Source organism: Sinocyclocheilus anshuiensis, unplaced genomic scaffold, assembly GCF_001515605.1.
Source record: "Sinocyclocheilus anshuiensis isolate Anshui unplaced genomic scaffold, SAMN03320099.WGS_v1.1 scaffold167, whole genome shotgun sequence".
NCBI classification, from domain to species: Eukaryota; Metazoa; Chordata; class Actinopteri; order Cypriniformes; family Cyprinidae; genus Sinocyclocheilus; species Sinocyclocheilus anshuiensis.
Window position 1 is genome coordinate 829340 of NW_015552552.1, and position 12235 is coordinate 841574.

A 12235-nucleotide genomic window follows, 5' to 3' on the forward strand; every position below is an offset into this window, starting at 1 on the left:
CAGCGACCAGCACAGATCAGCTCCAGGCATGACGAAGCAGATATCGTACTCTTTTGGAAGGCCAAAGTAGTTTCGCTTTCACAACAAAACACACAGCGCCTTCATGACATGGCGGCAGCAACAATACTACAGCGAGAATAAAAGTTATGACTTATTTTTTTGCGTGAACATTTGGGCGGCGTTATGCAAATCTTTCCACATCGTGACATAGACATGTGGGGGCGTGTTAGAACGAGCCGTTTTAGGGCGTGTTCACACTAGGCGTCTTTTTTGAAGCGGCCAGCGTCTGTTTTACATTATAATCCTATGGAGTAAACCTGTTTTCAAAACAAAAAAATCCTGAGCGCTTTTTTAAACGCCACCGCCAGCGTCTTTTTCTGCAGCTCAAAGCGTCTTTTCAAGTTGAAAAAAGTTTAACTTTTCTGGAAAAAAAAAACGCCCTCAAGCGCCTTTTTGACAGCTGACCAATGACAAGCCAGTGAGACCTGACGTTTCCAAGAACAAGAAAAAATGGAGAAGGTGCCGGTAGATAAACTGATTGTACTAGTTTCAGAGCACAAGGAGTTATATGATATGAGCACAAAATATTCAGTATAATAATAATGTTTTAATGTTTAGTCTAAAATATGCCGCAAACCGTGCATCATCCAACCGGAGCTCCTGGACTAAATTGTTGTTAGCACCATTCCCCCGTATAATGTCGTGCACCCACAAACGTCGTTGTAAACCGACATTAACTTCAAAATCCAACGCAAGAGCCAATTTTCTCTTTCTGGACATTTTTGCACCACACAGCGCTAGGCTACTGCTGCAGATGCTGCTATAGCAACCAAAGACTCCCTCGGCTGCTATTTGTAACAGAAACGCTGACAGCTTTTTCTTTCACTAAAAAAAAGACGCCAAGCATGAACATAGCCTTAGGTAGGTGTGGCTGACTCTTAACTTTTATAAAGAATATCTCTTTGGATTTGAGACGTTAGTCTTTGCAACTTTACAAATCTTCTTTATGCACCAAGAGCTTGTAACACTCCAAAGAGAAAGTAAAAATTGAAATCGCATCATATAACCCCTTAAGAATGGTTGTATAATCAAATATACTGCTGAACACAAATAGAAGTATTCCAAAAGAAAAGTTTATTCGATGTAAATTACAGTAGAGCCAAGCGGCCAGAATCCTTCTAACTTTACGTTACTTTTTATGAATAAATCAGCTTCAAGGCTGTGACTTAATAAAACGTTATCCTAAAAGAACTATAAATAAACATAAGTTCTTACCCTTTAACTATTAAAGTAAACTAAGTATATTTTGACGTAAAGGAGTCGAATTTGCTGCCCTAGTGAATGTTTATGTGCTACAGTATATAACCACTAGATGGCACAACAGCACATATTGACTGCAAATTAATAATTTCAGCTCTGTATTATTTTAGGATTATTATAATTATATTTTAGGATTATAACAAGATCTTAGATTTATCTGTGAAATAGAAGTTCAATACCTAAGTTATGTTGGCTATCTCAGTGAAAAGAGTGTGTTGCGAAAAAACGTTTAAATATTTTGTAAAGAAAAAAAAGAAACGACGATAGTTACCAGCATTACCAGGAGAGCATAAAGTGAAGCTGATATTGGCGCGAAAATCAAACGCCAGAGGCGACCGTTTATTTTCTGTCAAGGCTTTGGTTGCTCCTGAGGTGAGTAAATGTTATTTTTTCCCCACTATATAAAACACTTAAATGTTTTAAGAATGGTTGTATAATCAAATATACTATTGAACACAAATAGAAATATTCCAAAAGAAAAGTTTATTGGAGGTAAATGATGACCAGGTAAACTGTTACAGTAGAGCCAAGCGGCCAGAATCCTTCTACGCTACTTTTTATGAACAAATCAGCTTCAGGGCTTCGACTTAATAAAACGTTATCATAAAAGTACTATAAATAAACATCTACGTTCTTAACGTTAAAATATTAATGTTAAACCATGTATATTTTGACGTAAAGGAGTCGAATTTGCTGCCCTATGTTTATGTGCTACAGTTACATCACTGGATGGCACAAAATCCGATCTAGATCGGCTAGATGACTATTTTAGGAGTATGATAATGCTATTTTAGGATTTTAAGATATTTTAGATTAATCTGTGACATAGAAGTTAAATACCTAAGTTATACCTCAGTGAAAAATGTGTATGTTGTGAAAAACGTGTACGTTATTATACTGTACTGTATAATGTCTGCATTTTTTGTTGTTATAATTTTATACTTAGGAATTTATTATTTGGAGAAATATTTAGCAATAGTAATTTACTATTGCTTTAGCACATTTGGTTTATTTTCACAGTACTTTTGAGGCCTATTGAAGGTTTTCTCTTGTTATTTTCTGAAGCTCTGAGACAGATGTTTTGTAGCAGCACTGAAGAGGTGACCCCGGGTTCGAGTTCGGAGGCAGGGCCGAGCAGCAGCACTCTAACCCCACATAACCTGAATGACTACAGCTATGTAACCCGTAGACAGCAGGATCCTCCATCATCTTCTGGCCTACTGACTTCACAAAGATCCGATGATGTCAGGAACAGTGTGTGTCCAGGATCAAGCATTGCCACTGATACTGGTGCTCTGACAGCTGTGTTCACAGACACAACACCGATTGGAGGTGACCGAGAAATTGAGAGCTATAACACATGAAATAAATGGGTAAAATCTAGATAAAACAAACTGAGCATGATAACTAAACCTGATTTGGTTCTTTAACAAAACAGGGCTCACAAAATTTCAAAATCACTGGTAGCCCTTCGGACAGACATTCTTCAGATTTTGGTAGCCCAAAATGAATTTAAGTAGCCCGAAAAAAAAAAAAAAAAGACATCGGCTGAACTTCACTGCCGACCAATCAGCATGATTAAAAACGTCACTGATTGCTTTTTTTCTTCAAATAACAAGTAAAGAGAGGAGGGGTGCAACGGATCACAAAACCCACGGCTCGGATCATATTGCATTATCATATCAGATTTTGAGTAACCGATCGGCTCATTTTGCAGATAAGCAAAAAAAATATGGTTCTTTATTATTTAATTTATCAAACAAGAATTGTGTGCGCTCAAAAAGAACAATGAGTTCTCAGGTGCGTAGAGCAAAAAGGGAGAAAGTTTTAGTCCAACAAGTCGCTGAATTTGTCCGCACACTGAACATTTTTTCCAAATTTGACCAAAAAAGGTCTGATTGGAAATTTTTTTTTTGCCTCGTGAGCACTGAAGAAAGCATGGGCTGAAACGTCTGCTCTTTGGTCTGTTTTTAATACACTCTGCACTTTTGTCACTTTTTTCACTTTTGCATATGGATAATTAAAACTACATTTTTGAGAGACCTGTTTTGGTCTGATTGAAAAAAATTTCAGTGTGCGGACAAATTCAGCGACTTGTTGGACTAGATCTTTATTATTTAAATAACAGAATACTTCTTTGATGCCACAGCGAAAACTCAACTCAACTCAGGATGCGATGCGATTCACGATACTGATTTCACAATACAATTTTCTCACAATTATTCTTTTTAACAAAATGAGATTTAAGACAAATTATAAATGAAAAGGTGTCCTTTTATTATTTCTCCAACAAAATGCTGCACATTTCTTTGTGAAATTGAAATATGTCAAATAATAAAACTAACTTGAAATTTTAAATCAAATCCCAAATCAAACAATTAAATAATACAAATAAATTAAATATCTTCATATAAACAAACTAATGCTTTGGCTGTGCTTTATCCATTTAAAATCAGAGGCAACCACTGCATTTTAATCATGATCCAAACAAAGATGCTAAATACATGTTATTTAGATTGCAATTAGATTGTATAATTTCGAACTTTGAAACAAAAACAGAATGGTTTGATTTTAGCTTTGTGAATGAGATGCAAATGTCACTCTGACAGCAGGTGGTGCTTATGGAACAGCAGGTGTTTATAGGCTGCTGCCCCTTTAAGACCAAATGCACAGATACAATATAATGATGCACTTGAGATTTCTTTCCCCACTGTTTACGTTCACTTAAGACTAGGGCTGCACGATAAATCACATGTGATATTTAACGCGCATCTCGTCAGTAAAGCCATTCTGTAATCAGCGGTAAATCTCCATCACCTGCGGGCTTTCACATGGAGCAGCATTAACTACACAGAGCCGTTCTCAATGTGAAAGCCCGCAGGTGATGGAGATTTACCGCTGATTTACAGAATGGCTTTACTGACAAGATGCGCGTTAAATATCGCAAGCGATTTATCGTGCAGCCCTACTTAAGACATAACCGACTGTGTTTACGAGAATACTTGCTGATACAGTTATTTTGAGATAATTTTGTGTGTATGTGTTCATTCAGATGCAAGGATATGCGAAAGAGGAATAAATTCTGTGTATGCGCATTGTCTGAAACGCGACTCTCTGTGCGCGCTTTGAATGAGTGCGCGCAGCTCCGAATGCATGTGAATGGTTTAAAACACTTGAATGTTTAAATCGGCAAGACTTAGAAACACGTGCAAACGATCAACTACGATCCGTTTTACCCCTACAAGCTAGTGAACAATGCAAATCAAGGAAGGAATTTTATATCACTGTTCAAGATAGCCTGTCGGGCAGGGTGGTGAAACATTTTGGTAGCCCGACTGGAAAACACAATAGCCCCGGGACGTCGGGCTAGCAATTTTGTGAGCCCTGCAAAAGTTTTCTAACAGCAGCTTTATCAGTAAATAATAAACATTTTCTGTTTTTGTTTTTTTGAATTAGAGTGAATATTATTCAGCAAAAAATGTAACAACCAATTTGTGAACATCGCTTTTGCTAACATTAAATTGTATTATATCAAAAATATTTATGCAAAACAGTTGGGACCAGGCATCTCAAGTCTGAGACCACTAGTGCATTTTTTCTAATTAGATAAAAATTGTATTTGTATAACAATTTGAGGAAACATTTTAATGAAAAATTAAGATAAATGTAATAATTTCTTAGTAATAAACAAATCCGTTTTCAAGGGTTTAATTTACATTCTTTAAATCCCAAGATGTTCAAAGTGGTCTCAAACTCTTGGGCCCCACCATTTCGGCCATCTGTCATTCAGCTGTCTAGATACAGTGTTTAACATTAATTACCTAGAGTGTGATGGTCTGTGAAAGTCTAATCTGTTCCGATACAGTTTCAAAATTACCCAAAAATATTTTTTACACTTCCTATAATAACATTAAAAAATCTAATGATTACAGAATTTCACTAGATTTGTAACTACATTTGTGTGGAGGTTTTAACTCTTGCAAATGAAAAAATTAAGACAATATTGTAAGTTTACTATAAAAATAATAATTTTTCTTGGAATTTACATACATTTTTCATTTTCATTTATTTTACAATAAAGTGGTATTACAAACTTACAAAACATATTGTTTGCATAGGCGTAGCTTGACGTTTGAGCTTGTGGGGGGGCCAAACCGAGCCGGACGATTTGGTCAGTCACACTTTTAAACACACTTTAGTTTTGCTATAGTAACTCTACAAATTCACACTCTGTGTACTATATTCAAGTGATTTTACTATGATTACATAGATCCAGGGCTGGAAATGGGGGGGGACGTGGGGGACGGAGTCCAGGGAATGAATTTCGAGGGGGGACGGCGTTTCATTTTCAACTGGTTAGGTTTATTTGGAAATTAAAGTGATTTCTGTATTTTATCCATTCAAAAGACTACGAAAGCGATCCCAGTTCTGCACATAAACCTAGCGCGATATATTTGTATCTATGGTTCGCTGTTCAATGCCGTCTTTTGTAATTGGCGATAATACCTGCAGACTGCAGCCAATAGAAATGCCTCTCTTTCAGTGCTCGTGCTGCTCCTCACAGCACAGATCGTGAAAGCAGATTGCAGTTTTTGTCATTCATTATAACAAACAAAGTGTAGAGACAATGTAAATAATAGCTTCAGTGTGCAGTGCAGAGAGATTCATTAATTCAAATGGAAGTTTGTGAGATCACGATGAACTAAGACGAGTGACAGCTTTTAAAGGGAGTTTGCAAATGTGAAATTGAATTTATACAACAATTTTATACATTTTTGATTTTATACAAGTTATTATTAAGTGACTTTTTAGGACATTTTAGGAACACTGTTGTCTGATTGTGCTCTATTTTGTCAACGGAAATAGTTCCAAAGTCACAGCTTAGCCGCTGTGCATCTCCAAGCAAACACAGGGCTGTTTCGTTTATGAATGAATCTGCGTTTTTGAACAAATCTAGTGAGTCAATGATTCAATGACCCATTCATAAAGAGAGTCACTGATGTGACTGGTGCGGCTGACACAGAACAACATACGCTGTTTGCGTTCAGTGGATACTCTCCAAAATGGCGCTAGGGTGACACGGAGGAGACGAATTGTTGGAATAAATTGAGTTTGCAAATGTGAAATTGAATTTATACAACAATTTTATACATTTTTGATTTTATACAAGTTATTATTAAGTGACTTTTTAGGACATTTTAGGAACACTGTTGTCTGATTGTGCTCTATTTTGTCAACGGAAATAGTTCCAAAGTCACAGCTTAGCCGCTGTGCATCTCCAAGCAAACACAGGGCTGTTTCGTTTATGAATGAATCTGCGTTTTTGAACAAATCTAGTGAGTCAATGATTCAATGACCCATTCATAAAGAGAGTCACTGATGTGACTGGTGCGGCTGACACAGAACAACATACGCTGTTTGCGTTCAGTGGATACTCTCCAAAATGGCGCTAGGGTGACTCGGAGGAGAGGAGACGAATTGTTGGAATAAATTCTCGTAGCTTCGTAATATTACGGTTGAACCACTGATGTCACATGGATGATTTTACCGATCTCCTTGCTACGTTTCTGGACGTTGATCGTGGTAGTACCCTTGCTGTCTATGGGAGGCTGTCAGAATGCATCAAAAATATCTTAATTTGTGTTCCGAAGTGAAATGAACAGTTAATGATACAATATATACAGAGAGAACATAAAATATATGCATATATAAAGAATTGTGATTGGGTCAGGTCCAGCCTGGTCTCATTGTTTATACGTAAGTATTAATACGTAACATTTAAAAGCACAAAATTTACATTTTTGTATGTTTTTATTGATGCTAAAACGTACAATTTAGACGTATTTCAACATTTAAAACAAACAAATCGCTACGTATTTTTAGCTAAAAAACGTAAAATATTTACGTATCTTTTATATCATTAGAGGGGTCCTATTATGCTTTTTCACTTTTTCAACTTTAGTTAGTCTGTAATGTTGCTGTTTGAGCATAAAAAAGATCTGCGAAGTTACAAAGCTCAAAGTCCAATTCAAAAGGAGATATTTTATTTAATATATAAGTGCAAATGACAAGTCTCGGTTAGCGGTTCGATATTCGAATCGATGCATTTTTGTAATTTTATCAATAAGCGATTTCGATTTTTAGACTCCTTAACCTACCCCCAAACCTAAACCTACCCATTTTATAGCGAATATAAAAGGATATAAAACGCAATTGACCGAAATATGCAGAATAACCATTTTAGTAACAATAGCATTAAAAATATTTTTATAGTCGCTAATCCCACTCTTACCTCTAAACATAAACATAACTATTTCTGTACTGTATAAGAAAAACATGACAGACAGATAGGCTAAATGCAATTGCAATAATGTATTTATTGCAAAAATGTCAAAAGCAGTACCAAAAGTAATCCAAATAAGGATGCGTTGCACCCGCAGTCCTCTCTGGCAGAATACGACCGTTTGATTTGCCTGCCATAAAACTTGTCGTTTGAAGCGGCAACATTTGCATTTGTAAAGAGCGCGTCAGTCACTAAAGGGCACTTTAAATGTGGTCACCCTAGGGCACTACACTGTGTTAATCTGGGCCTGAGTGTTTTGAGGGCTTAGCTAAACAGGCCAATTAGAGACCATTAATAATCATTCTCATGTTTTTATTAAATCATTCTTTCATTTCACTAATCAATTTTTTTTTTATTAAACACAAGGGGTTATTAATGATGCTTACATTATAACATGTGCAAATTCACACACAATGTATCTTTAATTTGGCCAGAATTGCAGGTGTCTGTCTGAAGGTTTAGAGAAAATATGAAATAAGTTTAATGTTATTATAGATTATAAAGGGTTTTATAATTAAATGCATCCGAAAGGTCATCTAAAATTACCATTATTATCCCCTCCCCCTTTCTAAGCTAGAGTCCCCCCAGTGAATTTTGGCCATTTCCACCTCTGCATAGAGCAATAAGCGCATGAGGTTGTCATGGCAACCAGATACATCGCAAGGCTGCGCTTCTATTTTGCCACACTAAACTTAGTAATAAACACGTTGAAAATAATTCACAATAAACATGTTTGTCAACACGATCTCAAAGGAGGCTTTTATTAAAGTCCCCCTGTAGTCAAAAAGTTTATCCTTTAAAACTCATCTTTGATCATAAAAATGGCATATTTAAATTTTTTTCTTGTGAAAATAATTTTCTCATGCCTTAAAATAGCTTGAATGCAACTCTACACCCTTGCCTCATTTACTATACACGGATCTATGAATACGCAAATTAGCCCCGCCTCCACTCAGTCACACAGCAGCCAGCCATGAGCCAGTGCCTCCTGAACTGTACTGGACTGTAGTAAACGCGATACAATGGCAATGGCAAGTGGAAATATTGGTTTAATTAAGCCATATGTGTTTGAACCAGAAATAAGCTGGTATGCTCAACGTAAGCAAGGAGACTGATGGCTAACTTCATGAGGTAACATTATCTGTTTGCGCTGGTTCGTACACGGATAATGACTGATAAAACTGTTTTTACTAGCGGACAACTACAGTAGATACTGTAACATTCGTTAAATTTACTTACTTTACTATGTTGTGTCCTCAAAATGCCTTGAAGACTCAAATGCAGCCAAGTTTGTGATTCCAAATCGTGCCCGCGATCATACACGTGTGACGTGCGGATGTCAATGCGGGAGAGGTGCGTCTGACTCCGGGCTACTTTTACACTGCTGCCGCGGGTTATTATTCAAGTTAGCGGTTCTAAATACAAATAAATAAGCGCTAACAGCACATGACATCGTGAAAATAGGGGGAAATATTAACAGTTGGCGAAACATCTACAGAAAAAATATAACTGTTACCGGATTAACCTGGCTGCCTTCTCACTAGACCCTTTGCAGCGCAGTTAATGATATGCTAAGGATAGGATCCCTTGACGCGATTGGTTATTGAGTTTTGTGACGTAGCAGAACAAAGGCTGTTTCAAACCGCATTTCTGTGACTGCCTTTGGGAAACTACAGTTTTAAGGAGAAAATACTCAGCAATGGTGTTGATAAATGGATTGGCACATGGTTTGTCTAAAAGCATATTAAAAACAACACATAGACAAATAAACAACATAACTTGATTTTCACCACAGGGGGACTTTAAGAAAATCAAGGAGTGAATTACTCATCCACTGTTTTAAAAGACATTTGTTGGGCTTGATTCAAGTTAACGCACAATGGCAGGTGCACAAACACTTCCCATTTAATAAGTCTTACTAAAACTAGATGATTAAACAGTTTATATTCTAAAATCTATTTTTAGGTTTTGTTCTTTGTAAATTAAATAACATTTGGATGTAAATGGTCTACATAAATGTAGAACACTGAGCCGCTAAAACGGCTGCGTCATGTGGCTCACCTGATTCAGTATGATGGTCCGGAGTCAAACACTGCATAGAAATCTTTATCTGACTTTTTTTGTTATCTCCATATTTCTCTGCAGTTCGTTTATGTTGTAAAAAATGCTGAATATCCTTTTATGGCACACAGCAGGCAAGCATTATACCATATGATTTCCACAAAAAAATTACTTAAAATAGCAATTTAAATGTATTATTAACTACATTATATGCATATTTAATTATTAGTTGAAAATATTTATTTATTATTATTCTTTATAAAATATTTAGTAAAGTGGCTAGGGGTCCATGCCCCCTGGCCCCCCCACAAGCTACGCCCATGATTGTTTGGCTCCCTAAAAGCACCAGTGAAAATAATGTGGACTGAGAAACATAACTGTAACACAGTTCGTAGGACGGGAAGAAGGAGGTGGGAACCGGCGAACATTTAAACCACTTAATAACAAAATAAACAAACACAAAAGTAAAGCGGCAGCCCCTCACAGATGACTGCCGCACACAAAACACAAATAAAGTCCAGGCCTGGTCCTCTCTCGTCTTCCACTTTCGTCGCTCCTCCTTTTATCCTTCCGGAGCACCTCCGTGGGACTCGAGACCGGTGAGTGGCGCAGGTGTCGCTCATCATCATTAAACTCCACCGGCCTCGCTCCTCTCCCACGGCCCTCGGCCCCGCTCCACTCGTCACAATAACTAAAAAGATGTTTGAGTCCAGGGACTTTGCAAATAATTCTGCCAGTGAATACGCAGCCTGCAAAACAATAAAATAAATATCAAAGAAATAATACAGTTAAACAAGAAACTAGCCTAAATAAGAAAGTTAAATACACCCTGTGTCTACCGGACACGAGCTGCGCGGACCGACACGACAAAATACTGTAGAACTCATTATAATCAGTTATGCTACACTGGATGCGGCGCCACACGACTAATCCCCGGCAGTAAACTGCCTTGTCCTGTTTATGAGGTACTAGGGATGCACCGATACCACTTTTTCCAGTACTCGCCCGATACCGATACTGGCCTCGCTCCTCTCCCACGGCCCTCGGCCCCGCTCCACTCGTCACAATAACTAAAAAGATGTTTGAGTCCAGGGACTTTGCAAATAATTTTATTCTTCTTCAATTTGGTTACCAAAAAAGGTCCAACCCCTTTCAGTAACCAAATTGAACAGAATAAATCTTAATTGTATTGACTGAAAAATTATTTCTTAATTTTGCTCTCAAAACCAGATTGATGCATTTAACTTCTGTACAATTTTTGTACAAATGTACAAGATTTTCTTTTGGAAGACATTTCCTCACAAAATCCTGTAGGAAACACAAGATATATGGATGAAAAACCCATATCAATTAACTAGTTCTGTGCTTTCTCCTTAGCTCAGCGCCTGATAAACATCAGTGGAAGAGCAGACAGGATCAGCTCTTCTGTGGGTTCATCTGTCCACTCCTGGAGCTCCAGCACTCCACATCTGAGGACCACGCCTGCACTCTCACTCCATGGCCGAACCCCTCAGAGAGACCTCAACAGTATGCAGCTAACTAAGCCTCTTTCTGTAGTCCTGATTAAATCTTAAAACGAATCATTTCAATTCAATTCAATAGACATTTCCTCATAACTCATTATACATAACTCATTGTACAACTCTTTTAACATAGTGACAACGTCTTCGTCTGCGTCTGCATCTGCGTCTCATGCGGCCTCTGTGATAGTGGCTGTGGTGGAGGGACGTGGTTTAGCTCGGGGGGAGATTGGCATGGCCAGTATCAATGTGAGATGCCCAGAGCTGGTTCTCTCACAGTTTGCAGACACTGGAACTTATGCTAAGGTAAAGATCCATCCATTCTCCAAACCGCTTGTCTTTTGTTGGATCAAGGGTATGGTAAAGATGAAACCTATTATAAATTGCACAAAAAAAAAAAAAACACTCATTTTGACAGTAATATTTAATTGAGTTTAAAACAGCAAAACTGCTTATAAATTTTTTTACTGTACTAAACAGTGTTATGAAACTTAAGTTTCACTATCCACTTAAGTACATATCCATTACATGGCATAATCTAATAGAATTTGCTCCCAGCATGGCTTATTTTAATTAAGAACATTTACAGGGTAAATACAAAATTCATAGATGCTTTAATAATAGGCCATAAAAAAAGTAAATAAAAATATGATGACCCCAAAACTCTCAATAGTGGCTGTATCCATATCCATGCCATAGGCGCACAATGGTTCTTCTAGTTATTAAACTCATTTAAGCAATTCCCCATAACATACAAATAGTATGTTTGAAATGTTTTAATATAAAGTTTATTAAAATGCTTTGCTCTGGGCAATTCTCCAGAACATAGTCCTTCACACAGTGCGCCATGCCAGAAAAAAGATTTTAAAATGACTGCCCAGTAGGGCTGTGAGGGTGGCAGATTTTTACCACCGCGGTGATAATGTACCAACTACCGCCAGTGGCACGGTGTTGATATAGGCCTATATATAATTAATATTAATTATATATA

At 37.2% G+C, this 12235-nt stretch overlaps 1 protein-coding gene across 1 annotated transcript in view; it reads left to right on the forward strand.

Annotated features, from left to right (window-relative positions):
- The first annotated feature begins 11191 nt into the window (after positions 1-11191).
- msh4 (mutS homolog 4) overlaps positions 11192-12235 on the forward strand; it is a 17022-nt gene continuing 15978 nt past the window's right edge. The window contains exons 1-2 of the mRNA XM_016455016.1: positions 11192-11251; positions 11381-11550. Coding sequence (XP_016310502.1) covers position 11251; positions 11381-11550 — 171 coding nt within the window. The 5' untranslated portion in view covers positions 11192-11250. The remainder of the gene's footprint in view (positions 11252-11380; positions 11551-12235) is intronic.